Genomic DNA, 20,972 nt, shown 5'->3' on the forward strand with positions numbered 1-20,972 from the left:
AAAGCAGGCGGTAATTTTCCATTTCTGTAAAATTTTAAAATTGATTTTATAATAGTATTAGGGTTATGCTAGTCTCATAAAATGAGCTGAAGAACGTTCCCTTTTTTTCTGTTCTTTGGAAGAGTTTGCTTAAAGCTGGCGTTATTTCTTGCTTAAATATTTTATAGAACTCACCATTAAAGCCATCAGATTCAAGTTACACATTTGTTACACCTATCTGCACATTCACCATGGGCTGAGAGTGCTGCCTCAGTTTTATAAATCCCAGGGTTCTTCCTTCAGAATAGAACATGAGATAGATTTGTTCATATAACAGACACAAACCACTGCTAAATTGGATATATTTTTCTATAAAGTGCTATTTTAATGGTGTCTTTTTCACTTCCATCACTACCACTTTTTATTTTTTGTTACTTCATGAGTTTCAGCACATGCATCAATAAGTCACACCACAAAGTGTCACTGAAATGCGGCTCTTGCCTTCATGAACTAAATGCCTCCTTCACAGAGGCTTCCTGGCTTAAAACAAAATGTGGTCACAACTGCATGTTAAATCCCCCAACACAAACATAAATGGTTTAGATCTGTAATGCTTCTCCTTTGTTTTAGAGCCTCCTTGTGTACGCATAGTTATTTGTGGGAGAGGGTGTTCTTCAAACAATGGCCATCATTCAATCTACTTATCTTTGATTTTATGTTTTCCTCTTTTTAAAAACTCAAGTATAGGGCCAGGTACAGTGGCTCATGCCTGTAATCCCGGCACTCTGGGAGGCAGAGGCAGAGGCAGGCAGATTGCCTGAGCCCAGGAGTTCCAGACCAGGCTGGGCAACATGGTGAAGCCCTGCCCCTACAAAAAAATACAAAAAATTAGCCCAGTATGGTGATTGCACACCTGTAGTCCCAGTTACCTGGGAGGCTGAGGTGGAAGATCACTTGAGCCCAGGAGGTTGAGGCTGCAGTGAGCCGTGATTGTACTAGTATACTCCAGCCCGGGCAACAAAGTGAGACCCTATCTCAAAAACACCCACAAAACCCTAAAACCAAAAAAAACCCCACAACTGAAGTATAATATGTAAAAGTAAAACTATAGGACATTTTAAGAGTCAATGTTAAGAATAATCAATATTATAAAGATCCAAAACTGTGATGAAGAAAAAATTCATTATTATAGATTTATATAAATTTATGCATGTTTGCAGAAACACCTACCTTTCAGAAACAGACTTATTTTGATCTGCTGACAAATTAATTTTTTTACTTCCTTTTTCTGAAGGGTTAGAAGGCTCATAATTCACAGAAGGCCTTTCAACTGGACTATTAACTGACTCCAGATTCTTATCCAAAATCATAGCCTCTGAATTTGCAACCTATTAAATACGTGAGAAAAAAGCAGTTGAGGGGAATTTTACCAATCGTATCCTTCCAAACAAAATAAGGATTTTCAAAGTATTCTTGCATACATATGGCAAAACATAAGTTAAATCACATGTATTTCGATGGCTGATGACCATGATTGTGATTTGCCTGCCAAAATGAATTTTTAAAAACTCTGAAGAAATAAAAATGATGGTATACATCAACTTCCTAGCTTGGATGGAAAGAAGGAAAAACAAATGTTCAGGTACTTAGACAACACTGTATTCCTGTTAGACTAAGTTTTAGGAACTAATAACTTAAGAAAATTTTACTTTTGTTATACTTCTAATAAGACTAAAAATAACTCAGATTGCTAACTTGCTCTTCCAATTGCTGAGTTTATTTAAAACTTGAAGCTGAAACATTCAGTGTTCTCAGCTTTGGTTAAGAATTTGCAGCATTTTATATATATGTAAATATATATGTACATTAATTCAAAAGGATCAAGGGACAGCATGAACAAAAATGTACTGGGTGCCATGGAAGCCGGGGCACCTGTCTGTTGCCCCAAACCCGTAGCAGTGGTGGCTAACCCCGCAATTCTATACTTGCAGGATCGGGGGCCCAGTTCACCACAGCAGCACTATCAGTTGGGTGCTCATCTGACATCTGGGGCAATGGCAGGCCCAATCCGTTGCAGTGGTAGTGACCATAGGCCAACTTTTCCTGAATTTCCCACCCAATAGCACTGGGGATTGAGGTGGCACCTGCAGGGGCTAAATGGGAGACCCTGTGGAGCCAGAAGAGTGAAGCTAAGCAGTATGGCACTGTAAGAGCTCTGAAAAGTAAACTGTCATTGAAACCGCAGCTTAAAAGAAGAGGCCAGGATCTATACACTAAAGCTAAACAGGGGAACTTCCTGCTGAAAGAGAGTCCTATGCTTAGTGTTTTCAAAGAGCCCTCCATGTGACTGGATACTGAGACATTTGATCCTTCCAAGGCAGTAGCAAAAGGGTGTCCAGCCAAAATCTTGACTTTCTCTGCATACTCTTCTGACAGTGAGCCTCCTAGAGTCTTCTGCAATCTGGACAGGTTGAGAATTGCCTAAATCATTAAGTCCTGATTCCTTTCTGCTAAACAGTTTCTTCTTCAGTTTTTCTTTTTCTCACATTGTAAAAAGAAGCAAGAGGAAATCAGGCCAAACCTTCAACACTTTGCTCAGAAAACTCACACGCCCCGTAATCCCAGCTACTCAGGAGGCTAAGGCATGAGAATTGATTGAATCCAGGAGGCAGATGTTGCAGTGAGCCGAGATTGTGCCACTGCACTCCAGCCTGGGCAACAGAGCCAGACTTTGACTCCAAAAAATAAAAAGAAGAAATAAAATCTCATAAGTCAAACAAAATCCAAATTCATTGTTTACAAGTTCTGCTTTCCATGTAACTGTAAGATTCAATGCAACTAAACTTCCTGCCACTATATAACACAAATCCCCTTTCCTCCTGTTTCCAATAACATGTTCCTCACTTCCTTTCAAGTCCTCACCAACAATGCTTTTAATGTCTATATTTCTACCAAAAGTTTGTTTATGATCTAGGTATTAAGTCCATGGTAGGTTTTCTCCACTGTGCTCCTCATTTCCTTTTAACCCCCACGGGCAGTCTTTAACTTCCAAATTTCTACTAAGAGTCTGTTCAAGTCAATCTAGCCTTTTTATAAAGCATGCTCCTCAAAACTCTTCTAGTCTCTAAGCACTACCCTACTCCAAAGCCACTTTCACATTTTTAGGTATTGGTTATAGCAGCATCCCATACTTCCCGATACCAAATTCTCTGTAAGTTTCCTGAAGTTACCTTAACAAATTACCACAAACTGCATGGCTTATTTTATCACAGTTTTAGAAGCCAAAAGTTTGAAATCAGTTTTACTAAGCTAAAATCAAGGTACTGGCCTTCCTTCTGGAGGCTACCTGTTTCTGGACTTGAGGCCCTCCTCCATCTTCAGTGTGCTTCATTCTCCATCCTTTGCTTCCATTGTCTCATTTCTTTTTTCTGCTTTTGACCTTGCCACATGTTTTGTAAGAACCCTTTTGATTAAAATGAGCCCACACAGATAATCCAGGATTAACTACCCATCATCTCAAGGTACTTAATAATACCTACAAAGACTCTTTTCACCATGTAAGGTAACATATTCACAAGTTCTGAGAATTAGGTCATGGACATCTTGCAGGGACCATTTTTTCCATCTACCACAGCTGTAGAAGGTCGAAAAAACACTATCAACTATCTTGGCACGATTAACTCAAACATGACATTTACAGAACATTACAGCCAACATTCTGTACATGGAACATTCATCAAGTGAATATGCTGGCCTATAAAATAAGTTCAACTTTCAAAATTTAAGGTTTACATAGTATGTTCTCTGACTAAATGAAATCAGGTATTAGAAAAATAAAATACCTAGAAGTCACAAATATTTTGAAATTAAACACACACTTCCAAATAATTCACAGGTCAAAGAATACAAGGAACATTATAAATCATTTTGAACTGATGGAAAACAAAGATATGACAGAACCCATGACAAAAACCACATGATTATCTCAAAAGATGCAGAAAAGGCCTTTGACAAAATTCAACACTTCATGCTAAAAATCTCAATAAACTAGGTATTGATGGAACGTATCTCAAAATAATAAGAGCTATTTATGACAAACCCACAGCCAATATCATACTGAATGGGCAAAAACTGGAAGCATTCCCTATGAAAACTAGCACAAGAGAAGGATGCCCTCTCTCTCACTACTATTCAACATAGTATTGGAAGTTCTGGCCAGGGCAATCAGGCAAGAGAAAGAAATATGGGGTATTCAAATAAGAAGAGAGGAAATCAAATTATTTTTCTTTGTAGATAACATGACTGTATATTTAGAAAACCCCATCATCTCAGCCCCAAATCTCCTTAAGCTGATAAGCAACTTAAGCAAAGTCTCAGGATACAAAATCAAAGTGCGAAAATCACAAGCATTCCTATACACCAATAACAGACAGAACCAAATCATGAGTGAACTCCCATTCACAATTGCTACAAAGAGAATACCTAGGAATCCAACTTACAAGGGATGTGAAGGGCCTCTTCAAGGAGAACTACAAACCACTGCTCAAGGAAGTAAGAGAGGACACAAATAAATGGAAAAACATTCCATGCTAATGGATAGGAAGAATCAATACTGTGAAAATGGCCATACCGCCCAAAGTAATTTATAGATTCAATGCTATCCCCATCAAGCTACTATTGACTTTCTTCACAGAATTGGAAAAAAATACTTAAAATTTAATATGGAACCAAAAAAGAGTCCACATAGCCAAGACAATCCTAAGCAAATAGAACAAAGCTGGAGGCATCACGCTACCTGACTTCAAACTATACTACAAGGCTACAGTAACCAAAACAGCATGGTACTGGTACCAAAACAGATATATAGACCAATGGAACAGAACAGAGGCCTCAGAAATACCACCACCTATCTACAACCATCTGACCTTTGACAAACCTGACAAAAACAAGCAATGGGGAAAGGATTCCCTATTTAATAAACGGTGTTGGGAAACCTGGCTAGCCATATACAGAAAACTGAAACTGGACCCCTTCCTTACACCTTATACAAAAATTAACTCAAGATGGATTAAAGACTTAATCGTAAGACCTAAAACCATAAAAGCCCTAGAAGAAAACCTAGTTGTTAGGAACAGTTTCTCTTCAAAGGGTTTGACCCCCCTTGTTCTTTGTTCTATTTTATAAGTAATCTTTCCTGCCTTTAACATGCCCAGGCATGCCTCCATCCACCAAGATTGTAGCCGACCCACACTGCCTTAAAGTTAATAGGTACAAACAATAAACTTCCTGGTTCTCTGTCCTATTCTAAATGCTAAATCTAGTCAATCAGGATCAGTTTAGATTGTGAGGTCTGACCCCAATTAATGGGGAAAGTGGGGGGGAGGCAGGGAGGACACAGAAACGGTAACAACATTAGGAATAAAAACCCTTGCTTTCCTTTGTTTGGTGTGCTCTTGTGATTGTGACTGACACAGGCAGCACCCTTCTCAGAAGTAAATCTGCCTTGGTGAGAAGTCTTTTGAGTGTTCGTTTTCTTTGCGACTCCCAGCTCATTTCTAACAATTTGGGGGCCCTGCCCAGGATCCCATTCTCCTCCAGGGAAGGGTCTCTAGTCATCTTCTGGGAGGGGATGCATCCCACTGACTCAGTGCAGTGGCCTCAAAGGCTGGAGATCGAGACCCACCCGCTGTGACGAATAAACCTGGAATCTCAGCAATGAGAAAAGAGAAGGCCTACAAATACCATGGCGACCAGGTAACTCTGTGCACAGACCAAGGTAAGAAAAGCCACTGGGGCAGTGAAGTGCTTCCTTGATGGTCTGGATATCTTGGAGGTTAAAAGCGCGTGAATGGTAACAAGCACTACTGCTGTGCGGAGTGAGTGAGTCCAATCTATGGTTCCGTGGTCAACTCATATGGCTTATGGTGGCCCTTCAGAGGTCCCATAAGGGGTTTATACTGATCCACCAATGTTAAGAGGTACCTAAATTTCCTCTGGGGAAGTGGCCAGAGAAGATGAAGCAAAAGGAGAAGAGTGCAAGAAACCTCCAGTGGTGGGGGTCCGTGGAGGCTCTAGGAAAGGAAAGGCAAAAAATCTCCAGTAGGGGGCACTGAGCCTCACACAAACCTCCAATAGTCGGGAAGGCAAGAAATTTCCAACAGGGAAAATTAAGCCTCACCACAAAACCCCCAAGATGGGAACTACCCCAAATAAGGTAGGGCATAAAAAGGATAATGCTAGCAGGAATAACATTCCCCGATTGCTCCCTAGGGCTTATGTTAAAATATTGGAAAGATAATGAAAGGACTAAACACAAGAAAAAGCAACAGATGACAAAATATTTTTGTTACATCTAGACTCAGGAACCAATCCTCGAACCCTCCGTTTTCTGGCCAAAGTTTGGGTCATATGAGGAATGGCTCTGTCAGCTTTCAATAGGACATATTAATTGTAAGAGCCCTACCTCCCAAGAGGAAATAGGTTATGCCATATGTTGGTGGCAAGGACCTGTACACTCCTTTACCCCTGAAAGACTGGAGGGAACAAGTCAAAAACTAATTTTCAGTGGAAAGTTGGTTGTAATCACACCTCATCAAGTTAGAACCATCTTAAAAGGCAGGAAGGTGGCTTACCAACTTACTTAACATATGAAGCTATCCTGTTAGAAAGAGATTATTTAACACTATCCAGTGATAATTCACTTAACCCAGCAGATTTCTTGACTGGAGATTCAAATCTAAAGAGACATGAACATGAGTGTTTAGATTTAATTAATTACCATACAAAAGTTAGGCCTAATTTAAGAGAGACCCCTTTCAAAACAGGGCAGCACTTATTTATAGATGGCTCTTCCCAAGTAATTGAAGGAAAAAGATATAATGGGTACTCAGTAGTCAATCGTTGGGGAAGCCCTTGAAGAAGTAGAGTCAGGAAGACTGCCCAATAATGGTCTGCCCAAACATGTGAATTGTTTGCATTATATCAAGCCTAAAGCACTTGCAGAACCAAGAAGGGACTACTTATACTGATTCCAACTACACTTTCGGGGTAGCTCACACTTTTGGAAAAATTTGGACCAAACAAGGCCTTATTAATAGCAAAGGTCAAGACCTAGTTCACAAAGAGTTAATCACCCATGTATTGAATAATCTCCAGGGCCAGGCGCGGGGGCTCATGCCTGTAATCCCAGTACTTTGGGAGGCCGAAGTGGGTGGATCACCCGAGATCGGGAGTTCGAGACCAGCCTGACCAACAAACAAACCCTGTCTCTACTAAAAATACAAAAAAATCAGACGGGCAGGGTGGCACATGCCTGTAATCCCAGCTACTTGGGAGGCTGAGGCAGGAGAATTGCTTGAACCCGGGAGGCAGATATTGCTGTGAGCCAAGATCACGCCATTGCACTCCAGCCTGGGCAACAAGAGTAAAACCCTGTCTCAAGATAAATAAATAAATAAATAAATAAATAAATAAATAAATAATCTCCAGTTGACAGAATAAATAGCTATTGTCCATGTCCCAGGACACCAGAAAAGCCTTTCTTTTGAAAGTCGGGGAAATAACCTTGCAGATCAAATAGCCAAACAAGTGGCTGTTTCCTCTGAGAGACCTGTTTTTCACTTAACTCCTTGCCTTCCTCCCCCTACCGCATTCCCCATTTTCTCTTCTACTGAAAAAGAAAAATTAATAAAAACAGGGGCTAAAGAAAACTCAGAAGGGCAATGGGTATTAACAGACCAAAGAGAAATGTTATCCAAACCCCTCATGAGGGAGGTCTTGTCTCAGCTGCATCAAGGAGCCCACTGGGGACCCCAAGCTATGTGTGATGCAGTTCTCAGAGTTTATGGGTGTATAGGAGTATATACCCTAGCCAAACAAGTTACAGATAGTTGCTTATTATGTAAGAATACTAATAAGCAAAAGCTAAAAAAATCACCCCTTGGGGGAAGACGTCCAGGACTAAGACCATTCCATAGTATCCACACTGATTATACAGAAATGCCTCAATTGGTTGCCTAAAATACCTATTAGTAATAGTAGATCACCTCACTCGCTGGGTAGAAGGTATTCCCTTTTCAAACACAACTGCTAATAATCTAGTTAAGGCATTAATTGAAAATATTGTACCCAGGTTTGAAATAATAAAAAACATTGATTCACATAATGGAACTCATTTTACTGCAAATATTGTTAAAGGGCTTACTCAAACTCTAGGAATAAATTGTGAATAACATATTCCATGGCATCCACCTTCATCAAGGAAGGTAGAAAAAAATGAACCAAACTTTAAAGAATCATTTAAATTGATTTTGAAAACTTGATTGCCTTGGACCACCTGTCTCCCCATTGCCTTGCTCGGAATTCGAACTGCCCCTCAAAAAGACATTATATATTTGGTTTATCTTCTACTTTGTCTTCTCTTAGGACCCAGGGTCTCTTAGCACAAACACCACCTCTTGAGTTCCCAGTGCATCCATGTCGATCTGGAGATTATGTCCTCATCAAAAGCCAGAAAGAAGAAAAACTCAAACCAACCTGGGAGGGACCTTATCTAGTGCTCCTAGCCACTGAGACAGCAGTCTGGACCGTTAAGAAAGGGTAGACCCACCACACTCAGGTGAAAAAGGCATCACCCCCTTTGGAGTCATGGGTCATCACTCCTGGGCCAACACCTTCCAAACTAATATTCAGAAAAGCTTAACCTGTCTAATTTGCTTCCTCTTTCTTCTGTTAGCTACCCAGGAACATTTTATTATCAATGTAACCCGATCATCATTTCCTCAAACAATTACATTTGATGCTTGTCTTGTTATGCCCTGTGGGGACCTACAAACCCAAAGGTAACTAGCCTCTTTAGGGAAGTACCTTTGCCCTGGTCCTCTAGAACACACAGAACCCACCCCTAATTTTCACCGTTGTGACCATCTAGCATAGTACTTGAAATCCTGTAGCTCTTGGGAACATTTTTATTGGAGCACCCAGTACCAAGGCTGGACTTTCACGGAAGGTCCCTGTGCCGCCCTAAAGCCTTATCTCCACATCGCTAAATGAACCACCCCTTCTAATTGTCAATCCTACCAATGTAACCCAGTCCTCATCTCCACTACTGCTTCTACTTCCATTGACCCTAAGCCCACCTTAGGCTCTCTCTACGGTTTAGGAGCAAATGTTGCTGGAAGGGACCCTATAGCCTCCTTGAAATACATTTTTGTCCACCATTCTCCACCTCCTACCACTTCACCTTCCCTAAATCCACCAAATCAAATAGTGGGTGCCACTCCTCACCCCCTTCCCAATGACAAAACTAAAGTAGCTATTGTAAAAGTAAAAGATTTAGAACAGACTTTAGCAATTGAGACTCGATACCAAGAAGCAAATGCCTGCATGGAATGAACTGAATATTCTGTTAACACTCTAAACAAAAGCAGTTGTTACACTTGTGCACATGGTAGGCCAGAGGCCCAGGTTGTCCCCTTTCTACTCGCATGGCCTTCAAATCAACCGGGCATGGACTGTATGGTAGCTCTCTTCTAGCACCCCACAGCCTGGGGTAATAAGTCATGCCAAGCTCTTTCTCTGTTATTCCCCGAAGTCCAGCACCCTGTAGGTCAGTCCCTGAGGGCCACCCAGCTTCCATCTTCTGATGCCAATTTTACTTTGTGTCTCTCATGACAGGGAGAAAATTGAGCCTTCCTTGGAGACCTAAAGGGATGCAGTGAGCTTAAGCCTTTCCAAGAGCTTACCAATCAGTCTGCCCTTACTCATCCTTGAGTGGATGTATGGTGGTACTGTGGTGGACCCTTACTGGACACTGCCAAACAACTGGAGCAGTACTTGCACTCTAATTCAATTGGCCATCCCTTTCACCCTGGCATTCCATCAACCAGAAAAAGGAAAAACAACACCATAAAACAAGAGAGGCCCCTCATGGATCTTTTGATTCTCACGTTTATACAGATACCATTGGAGTCCCACAAGGGGTACCAGATAAATTAAAACATGAAACTAAACAGCTGCAAGGTTTGAATCCTTGTTCTGGTGGGTAACTGTTAATAAAAACGTGGATTTGATAAATTATATCTACTATAACCAACAACAATTTGTCAATTATACTAAGGATGCCATTAAAGGAATAGCTAAGCAATTAGGGCCTACTAGCCAAATGGCCTGTGAAAATAGGATGGCACTAGATATGATACTAGCAGAAAAAGATGGAGTCTGTATCATGATAGGAACCCAATGTTGTACCTTCATCCCTAACAATACAGCCCCTGATAGAACAATCAATAAACCTCTACAAGGTCTTACCTCCTTATCTAATGAGTTAAACCAGGAATTCTGGGGTAAATGACCCTTTACAGGATGATTAGAAAGGTGGTTTGGTAAATGGAAAGGACTCACGGCTTCTATTTTTACTTCCCTCGCAATTATAGTTAGGGTACTCATTCCCACTGGCTGCTCTATCATACCCTCTATTCATGGATTAGTTCAATAAAACAATAACTTATAAAAACAGCCCCTACTGGCTGGGCACGGTGGCTCAAGCCTGTAATCCCAGCACTTTGGGAGGCCGAGGCGGGTGGATCACAAGGTCAGGAGTTTGAGAACTGCCTGGCCAAGATGTTGAAACCCTGTCTCTACTAAAAATACAAAAATTAGCAGGGCATGGCGGTGTGTGCCTGTAATCCCAGCTACTGGGGAGGCTGAGGCAGGAGAATGGCTTGAACCCAAGAGGTGGAGGTTGCAATAAACTGAGATCATGCCACTGCACTACAGCCTGGGAGACAGAGCAAGGCTCCATCTCAAAAAACAAAAACAAAACAGACCCTACTAAAACTTCATTTCTTTTCCACCCTATTCTGACAAGCTTTTACTTCTAGACAATCAAAAAGAACAGCAAAGTCAAGACATGTTAAATAAGTTTGAAGAAGAAAATGTATAAATTCTCAGAGGGGGAAAAGTATTAGGAACAGTTTCTCTTCAAAGGGTTTCACCCCCCTAGTCCTTCATTCTATTTTGTAAGTAAGCTTTCCTGCCTTTAACACGTCCAGGCATGCCTCCATTTACCATGGTTGTAGCTGACCCACACCACCTTACTTGAAGTTGTTAGGTACAAATAATAAACTTCCTGGTTCTTTGTCCTATTCTAAATGCTAAATCTAGTCAATTGGGATCAGTTTGGATTGTACAATCTGACCCCAATTAATGGCGGGAGGACACAGAAACAGGAATGACGTTAGGAATAAAAACCCCTGCTTTCCTTTGTTCAGTGTGCTCTTGCGATCATCACTGATGCAGGCAGCACCTTTCTGTGGAAGTAAATTTACCTTGCTGAGAAATCTTTTGTTTGAGTGCTCATTTTCTTTGCGACTCCGAGCTCTTGTTTTTAACATAGGCAATAACATTCAGGACATAGGCATGGGCAGAGATTTCATGACTAAAACACCAAACGCAACAGCAACAAAAGCCAAACTTGACAAATGGGATCTAATTAAACTAAAGAGATTCTGCACAGCAAAGGAAACTATCATCAGAGTGAACAGGCAACCTACAGAATGGGAGAAAATTTTTGCAATCTATCCATCTGACAAAGGGCTAATATCCACAATCTATAAAGAACTTAAATTTACAAGAAAAAAACAACCCCATCAAAAAGTGGGTGAAGGATATGAACAGACACTTCTCAAAAGAAGACATTCATGTAGCCAACAAACATATGAAAAATAGCTCATCACTGGTCATTACAGAAATGCAAATCAAAACCACAGTAAGATACTATCTCATGCCAGTTAGAATGGCGATCATTAAAAAGTCGGGAAACATATGCTGGACAGGATGTGGAGAAATAGGAATGCTTTTTATACTGTTGGTGAAAGTGTAAATTAGTTCAACCATTGTGGAAGACAGTGTGGTGATTCCTTAAGGATCTACAGAACCAGAACTACCATATGATCCAGCAATCCCATTACTGGGTATATACCCAAAGGATTATAAATCATTCTAATATAAAGACACATGCACATGTACATTTACTGCAGCACTATTTACAATAGCAAAGACTAGGAATCAACCCAAATGCCCATCAATGATAGACTGGATAAAGACAAAGTGGCATGTATATAACTTGGACTACTATGCAGTCAAAAAAAAAAAAAAAAGGAATTTGTGTACTTTGCAGTGACATGAAGCTAAAAACCATCATTCTCAGCAAACTAACACAAGAACAGAAAACTAAACACATGTTCTCACTCATAAGTAGGAGATGAACAATAAGAACATCTGGAAACAGGGAGGGGAACATCACACACCAGGGGCTGTTGGGCGGTGGGGGGCTAGGGGAGGGATAGCATTAGGAGAAATACCTAATGTAGATGACAGGTGCAACAAACCACCATGGCATGTGTATACCTATGTAATGCAACTGCACATTTTGCACATGTACCCCAGAACTTAAACTATAATTAAAAATAAGTAATTTCAACTTCGCTGTACATATTTGACACTTTTCATGATAAAATGGGGGTGGGGGAAGACAATCTTGGCAATCACCAATCCTCTTTCTGCTCCCTTTACTACAGAAATACAAGTGGCATTTACTACCTAAGGGTGTCTTCTCCAGAGACAGATTCATGGGAACACTCTAAGTAAAAACTTACTTACCTTTACACCTTCTGTCCTAGCTTGGAAATATATTCATTTCTTATAATCAAACCGCTTATATGAGTCAACTAAATTACTAAAATTCCTGTGTGTTTATACGAACCTTACAGGCTCCATTACTGGTTAACATGTTTGGTTTCAAACAATTCCTTTGAAATAATAATACTGTTTTAATACGTCTTTGAAGTTTTGCTATTTTTGCCTAGAAGAAAAAAAGAAAAGAAATAAATACTAAGCCAGAGTGCTATATATCATATAGAGATGGAGCGTCAATTATTTGCCAAAGTAGTTGTGTAAGACTTACACATCTATCCAAATGAGAAATTCTAATATATGCAAAAGCTTGAAATAACATTTTATGCTATATATATATATATATATATATATATTTTTTTTTTTTTTTTTGAGACAGAGTTTCGCTCTTGTTGCTCAGGCTGGAATGCAATGGTGTGATCTCGACTCACTGCAACTTCCGCCTCCCAGGTTCAAGCCATTCTCCTGCCTCAGCCTCCCAAGTAGCTGGGATTACAGGCATGTGCCATCACACCTGGCTAATTTTGTATTTTTAGTAGAGACAGGGTTTCTCCATGTAGGTCAGGCTGGTTTTGAACTCCCGACCTCAGGTGATCCACCTGCCTCTGCCTCCAACGGTGCTGGGATTACAGGCATGAGCCGCCATGCCCAGCCTATGCTTCTATAATATTAAAGTTAAGGAAGACAAAAATTTCAAACTTCGGCCGGGCGCAGTGGCTCACGCCTGTAATCCCAGCACTTTCGGAGGCCAAGGCGGGCGGATCACTTGAGGTCAGGAGTTTGAAACCAGCCAGACCAACATGGAGAAACTCCATCTCTACTAAAAATACAAAAAATTAGCTGGATGTAGTGGCAGGGGCCTGTAATCCCAGCTACTCGGGAGGCTGAGGCACGACACCTGCTTGAACCTGGGAGGTGGAGGCTGCAGTGAGCCGAGATCACGCCACTGCACTCCAGCCCGGGTGACAGAGTGAGACTCTGTTTTTTTTTAAAAAAAAAAAAGGCCCCGGGCAGTAGCTCACGTCTGGAATCCCAGCACTTTGGGAGGCCAAGGCAGGTAGATCACGAGGTCAGGAGATTGAGACCATCATGGCTAACACAGTGAAACCCGTCTCTACTAAAAATACAAAAAAATTAGCCAGGCGTGGTGGCAGGCGCCTGTAGTCCCAGCTACTGGGACTTGCAGTCCAGAGCTTGCAGTGAGCTGAGATCGCACCAGTACACTCCAGCCTGGGAGACTGAGCAAGACTCCATCTCAAACAAACAAACAAAACAAAACTTCTAACTGGTCTACAATAAAATTAATGTGGGTAAAAATATCAGTTAGCAAGTAATCCTAGAAGAGGAAAACAAAAAGTAAAAAAAAGCTTGAAACAGGTTATATGAGTTCTAATAAAGGATATATTTAGATTTAAAAGAAACTGCCTATGTAATTTTTTTGTTTTGTTTTTTGAGATGGAGTCTTGCTGTCAACAGACTGGAGTGCAGTGGTGCAATCTCAGGTCACTGCAACATCTGCCTCCCGGGTTCAAGCAATTCTCCTGCCTCAGCCTCCCAAGTAGCTGGGACTACAGGCACATGCCACCATGCCCAACTAATTTTTGTATTTTTAGTAGAGACTGGGTTTCACCATGTTGTCCAGGATGGTCTCGATCTCTTGACCTTGTGATCCACCCGCCTTGGCCTCCCAAAGTGCTGGCATTACAGGCATGAGCCACTGCGCCCGGCCAAAATTGCCTAAGTATTAAGCCTGTCAATTGACACAGAATGCCTAACAGTTCTATGAATATTTCTCAAAAGCCAATATTGCTAAGCTATAATAAATTACATTGTCTATGATATGTTCTTACATTAGGCTAATGGCCAAGAATCAGGTATGTCTTCCCTTACTATTTTCCTTTACGAATATGAAAAATACCACCAAATTCTTCCTTTTAAAAGGACTCAAATCGGCCAGGTGTGGTGACTCACACCTGTAGTCACAGCACTCTGCGGGGCTGAGGCTAGAGAATCACCTGAGCTCAGGAGTTCGAGGGCAGCCTGGGCAACTGGTAAAACCTCATTTCTACAAAAAAATCCCCAAAATTAGCAGGGCATGGTGCTTTGCGCCTGTAGTCCCAGCTACTCTGGAGACTGAGGTGGGAGGACTGCTTGAGCTCAGGAGGCAGAGGCTGCAGTGAGCCACCGTACTGCAGCCTGAGCAACAGAGCAAGAACACCCCCCACTCCCCTAAAAAGGACTAAAATGAAATCAAAACTTACCAAGAGTTTATCAGCTATTCCTTCATGTTTATTTCTGCACTCTGTCTTCCCAATGCGTTGGTTCAATTCTTTCAGTTTCTTATCAAATAGTTCGTAATTTATACTATAGATCTCCTGTTGAATCAAATGTCTGACCTAGAATTTTAAAATAAAAACCAAAACACCCCACGTTTCAAATTTAAAAGCAATTTTACTTTCTACTTAAAAAAAAAAGCCATGCTCTTTTCCAGATTTACTATAACCAATTATAGTTTATTTATTTATATTTGTATGTTTATATAACTATACCAGTAAGTTTTATAAAACTTGAATATTAAACTCAGAACACACCCAATATTTAAGTATACCTGACATGTTAGAAATTAAATTTATTCTCATAATGCTAACTTTAGTTTCCTAGAGTTCCACTTGAATTCCATATTATACATTATAGAAACAATTAAAAGACTACATACCATTTATATTTTTTAATGTCTATAACTCCTAGTTAGTATTCCATATAAAGGAACTCTACTTATCTGAAAACCAGAGCCTGATGAAAATGGTTGGTCTGTAGTAGATATAAAACAAATTACACAAGTGTGAGACTGGACATTACCACTAATGAGCTACCTTTAGTCAGTCGCATTATTTTTGAGCTTCATTTTCCTTCTTGACAAATGAGTAGATAATATAATAAATGTTGAACAAGCGATACTCAAAGGATTTTTATAGGAACATAAAGTAATACGCAAAAGAGTACCATAAAATAAAAAACACTGAATTGATATGAAAGAAATAAATATGCAAGATAATCACCACTACTTCCATAACTTTTTAGGGCGTGGCTTTCTTATTGTTAAAATTTAAATATCAATCGGCTGGTTAGCTCAGCTAGTTAGAGCATGGTGCTAAAACTGAAAGAAGGGTACAATAGCTCATGCCTGTAATCCCAACACTCTGGGAGGCCGAGGTGGGCAGATCACGAGGTCAGGAGTTGAAGACCAGCCTGACCAACAGGGTGAAACCCCGACTCTACTAAAAATACAAAAATTAGCCAGGCATTGTGGCAGGCGACTATAGTCCTAGCTACTCGGGAGGCTGAGACCGGGAGAACTGCTTGAACCAGGAGGTGGAGAGTTTCAGGAGCCAGGAATCAACCTCACTGTACTCAAACTGCGGTGACTAGGCAAAGACTCATCTCAAAAAAAAAAAAAAAAAAAAAAAAAAAAAAAAAAAAGTAGGGGGGAAGCCAAGGACAATTATGTAGTTACCAATGTTATCTGGCATCATGCATGCCGTTCTAACAAATCATAGTAGTTATAATATGAAAAATTAACAAACTTCATTATCTTTTTTTTTTGAAAACAGACTGGCCCATTTTCAGGGAGAATAATTTCAATGCCACTGATAAGACCAGCTCTGCTGAGCCATACATTGAAAATAACTTCAATGCCACTGATATGAGCAGCTCTGCTGAACCATACATTCAGAAACATTCACTGTAGTTTTTTACTCAGTGTGTATCCTTCTGGTAAGCAATTTTCATCACAGTGTATGTAGTCTTTGTTAATATGACCTGCTATGCTACATTTAAAGTATTTAAAATATTTACATATTTTTTCCTCCAGTATCTTGCTTCATGATGCTCAAAACAGAACACATAGTTCCCACGTTAAACTCTTATATTGATGTCACCTGGATGATTATATTCTTTAATTTTGATCATTCCCAAGGCTCTTCCTTCCTGTTTCCAAGCGTTCTTACTCTTCAACATAGTCTACTTGATCTCTTCTCTAATGCTTGCTTCACTAACATTTCTTCCATGGTTTCTCTACATTATTAGACATGATTGTCACTTTACTTTCACAACTTTTAAACAGGTGAGCAAATGAATGTGCTCAAAATGTATTATGTTTAAAAAAAGGCTTAGAAACATATACTATTATTATTATTATTTTTTTTTTTGAGACAGAGTCTTACTCTGTTGCTCAGGCTACAATGCAGTGGCGTGATCCCAGCTCACTGCAACCTTCACCCACCAGGTTCAAGTGATTCTCCTGCCTCAGCCTCCCTAGTAGCTGAGACTACAGGCATGCTCCACCATGCCCAGCTAATTTTTATATTTAGCTGAGACAGAGTTTCGCCATTGTTGGCCAGGTTGGTCTTGAACTCCTGACCTCAAGTGATCCACCCGCCTTGGCCTCCCAAAGTGCTAGGATTACAGGCATGAGCCACCATGTCCGGCCAATACTATTATTTTTACCAATGACCATTACCTATTATTCGTGTGGTGTTTTATGATCACATGTTTGTTAGTTCACTGGCTGGGTTCAATATGTGAAGCTCATACCCACATGAATCTTGGAGAAACAGATCTAAATGTTTTGAACGTGGAGACACTGTTTTGTACAGTGTTTCTCTAACAGTGTTCCTCATCCTTGGTGAGGAACAATCACAGGGAATGGTTGTTAAAATCAAATTCCTAGGCCCCATCCTGGATCCACCAAACACAATCTTTTGGAAAGGAGCCTGGAAAGTTGTATACTAAACAGTTACTACAAATTGTTTTTATCAGGTACGTTTGAGAAAGCAGTAGCCTAAAACAACAGTCTTCAACTATGAGTTCAAGAAACCACAATTTAAACAAGTACTCCCTGGTGGTTCAGATTGGGACAGGTCCTTAAATTTGATCATTTTAGACTAAGTACCCACCATGGGGTAACTCCTGTCGGTTAGACTATACATTTGTTCTAATTTAATGGTAATGTTCCTTATACAGAAGGAAGACACAATAACCTCCATCAAATACCTCATAAATGTTTTTACCAATGGTAATGTGCCCATCAACAGGGAATCAAATTGAAGTCTTGGTTTCAAAGCGGAGATGGCAGCCAAACTGGCCTGAAGTTTGGAGAAAGTATAAACTTATCTCCAATCTGTGCCAACTTTCTGAGATAGTGGGTAGAGTGAATAACTTAAGACTGTAAAGGAAAAACCCTTCCTCTTCAGTAATTTAACTGGAATTAACCAGGCCATGCTCCTTATGAAACTCCAAAAGGCTAAGAAACGATCACTGTAGGACTCTTTCAGTAGGGGAGAACAATGTCAGAATGATGGGGAGGGCTATCTCATTGAGATTCAAACAAAGTAAACATATAGATATGGTTTAGAGAGATAACTGTTTGGACAGGAATAAGAAGTGAGGAAAAGCTAGCTATTTAGAGATGGTTATGTACACATCAGAACTTACTTCTGGCTGGGTGCGGGGGCTCACACCTGTAATCCCAGCACTTTGGGAGGCCGAGGCGGGCGGATCACTTGAGATCAGCAGTTCAAGACCAGCCTGGCCAACATGGCAAAACCTGTCTCTACTAAAAATACACACAAAAAATTAGCTGGGCATGCTAGTGCACACCTGTAGTCCCAACTACTCAGGAGGGGGAGGGAGCACTGAGCCAAGACTGTGCCACTGCACTCCAGTCTGGGTGACAAAGTGAGATTCTGCCTCAAACAAATGAGCAAACAGAAACTTCTCACTTCAGCTACTAATGACTGGAAACAAGACACAGCTGGAATCCCCAACCTTCTTCTTGAATAACATGGTCCTTAGGGCTAGGATCTATGCTTACCATACTTCTACCCTTTCCCTGCCAACAACAGAACACTTACATATTTTTTATTGTGTCTCCTTTGCTCTTCTTTGAAGAAAACCAAAAGGTAGACCAGGAAAAACTGCCGACTCACCCTTTAAGCTGGTTCTGCATAAGTCTTTCTCTTTATTTTCCCTTACTATTAGGTGAAGAATACACATTCATAGTATATGTAACTATGTAATTGTAATGGTCTGTTTTCAAAAGTAGTGTTTCTGTTTCTGAAACAGTTGCAGGGCAGTTTGGATGGGGACATTTTGGTCCATTACAGCTGGGAGACATTAGTCTACCACATAATGATTTATAGTGGTGGCATTCTAGTGGTAGTGAAATAGGAAAACATGGTCATCAAAACGCGTCCTGAGTATAGCCATTCTACTAGAACTGAAACATGCTACACTTCAGCTAAAAATTGATCAGACACATATTGAGACTGTAGTACAATGAGGTAAAATGAGGCCACAATGAAAGCAAGAAGTGTATTTAATGATGCTATAAAGCAAAATGTCAGATAATGCACCATATCCGTTTAAGTTTGGAAAATAGGGCAAGGAAACCTGAATGCAGAGGGACTTTGCAATGGACTTTCAGGTTGAGTCTTCTGGGTTGTGGTGAGATCTACAAACGGATATAGCTGCAGATCTAAGAACCACATGACTAGTACAAAAGACACTGGATTGTTTAACAAAGCTGAAGGTCATGCAGTGTCTGACTTACAGACAAATCTGAGTGTAATACTGACTGAAAGCCCATTCTCTTTTTGCAACAGGACTCTACCTACACATGATCCCTAGGTTATTCTGCATGAGAGCATTTTCAAGAAACCAGAGCTGTTTGGTGATGTAAATAATTCTCTCTCCCCAGTCTGTCTGATAACTTGGCTTTCACATACCAGCTTTGCATCAAGTCAAAGTTGTCTGTGTTATGTCATTGTGGAGACCAGATAATTAACTTTTACCATGTTTTACTAATCAAAAGTAAAAGTTTTATTTAAGCCCCAATATTTTACCTGTTCCAGGAATGCTGTTTGCCTTTCCAAACTTACACAAATATTTTCAGTAATTTGCTCTGAAGTTTTCATGCGTTTAACATTTTCTTTGGTTTCTGAAAACATTCTCTTCTTTTGATAATGGCCTTGAGGAGATGGAAAAATTAGAAAGATATTTTAAAGAAAAAAACAAGTTCATCGTGGTGGCTCATGTCTGTAATCCCAGCACTCTGGGAGGCTAAGGAGGGACGATGGCTTAAGGCCAGGAGTTCAAAACCAGCCTGGGCAACATAGTGAAAATTCATCTCTACAGAAAATTTAAAATTAGCTGGGTATGGTGGGACATGCCTGTAGTCTCAGCTACTCAGGAGGCTCAGGTGAGAGGATTGCTTGAGCCTGGGAAGTTGAGGTGGCAGTGAGCACCTCCACCACTGCACTCCAGCCTGGGCAACACAGTGAGACCCCGTTTCAAGGAAGAAAAAAAGAGAAGGAAATAGGAATTCTCTAACTTAGAGACCCTCTGAGCAAATGGAAAAACTAAAATGTGACACTGCAGCATTTTTTAGAATGTTCAATTGAATAAAAACATACCCACAAACTAATCTTAAAAAAAAATGAGTTATCTTAGGTAGGGTTCTGGTCTCAGACACACTGTCCCTTCAATTTTACTTAATAATTCAATACAAATATACGAACAAAAACTTAACAAATTATGGCATTTAATTCTCTATTTATAGTGACTTAAGTGGTTCTACGTTATTTTATATAAAGGTACTCTTTTCATTTTGAGAAGGAGTCTCGCTCTTGTCGCCCACACTACAGTGAAGTGGCACGATCTCCGCTCAATGAAACTTCCACCCCTCCAGGTTCAAGCAATTCTCCTGTCTCAGTCTCCCGAGTAGCTGGGATAATAGGTGCCCCCCACCATGCCTGGCTAATTTTTTTCGTATTTTTAGTAGAGACGGGGTTTCGCCATGTTGGCCAGGTTGATCTTGAACTGCTGACCTCAGATGATCCACCTGCCTTGTCCTCCCAAAGTGCTGGGATTATAGTTGCTAGGCACAGTGCGTGGGTTTTTTTTTTTTTTTTTTTTTTTTAAGAGACAAGGTCTTGGATCTGTTGCCTAGGCTGGTCTGGAGAGCTTAAGCGATCCTCCTGCCTTGGCCTTCCAAAGTGCTGCGATTATAGGCATGAGCCATCGCACCCAGCCAGTCGTATTATACATATTTTAAATAGATGATACTGTTATTATTTTTAAGTAATTTTAAATTCATCTTGTTAAAAGACCATTCTGTAATCTAGACAAGAACACAACATTTATAGCATTAAATCAGTTTTTTTCTATTTCATTAACAAAACACCCTACTTCAAATGAAATTCACTTTTGCTATTTTAATGATGTTATAACCCAAGGACTTC

General features: G+C 40.3%; 1 protein-coding gene across 4 annotated transcripts in view; it reads right to left on the minus strand.

Annotated features, from left to right (window-relative positions):
* ATF7IP2 (activating transcription factor 7 interacting protein 2) overlaps window positions 1-20,972 on the minus strand; it is an 88,820-nt gene that overhangs the window by 22,419 nt on the left and 45,429 nt on the right. For all 4 annotated transcript variants that reach the window (XM_017953172.3, XM_021931737.2, XM_003916524.5 and 1 more), the window contains exons 3-6: window positions 19,575-19,699; window positions 14,934-15,068; window positions 12,743-12,841; window positions 1,210-1,367 (exon numbers count right to left, since the gene is read on the minus strand). In XM_017953172.3, coding sequence (XP_017808661.2) covers window positions 1,210-1,367; window positions 12,743-12,841; window positions 14,934-15,068; window positions 19,575-19,699 — 517 coding nt within the window. The remainder of the gene's footprint in view (window positions 1-1,209; window positions 1,368-12,742; window positions 12,842-14,933; window positions 15,069-19,574; window positions 19,700-20,972) is intronic.

This window comes from Papio anubis, chromosome 18, assembly GCF_008728515.1.
Source record: "Papio anubis isolate 15944 chromosome 18, Panubis1.0, whole genome shotgun sequence".
NCBI classification, from domain to species: Eukaryota; Metazoa; Chordata; class Mammalia; order Primates; family Cercopithecidae; genus Papio; species Papio anubis.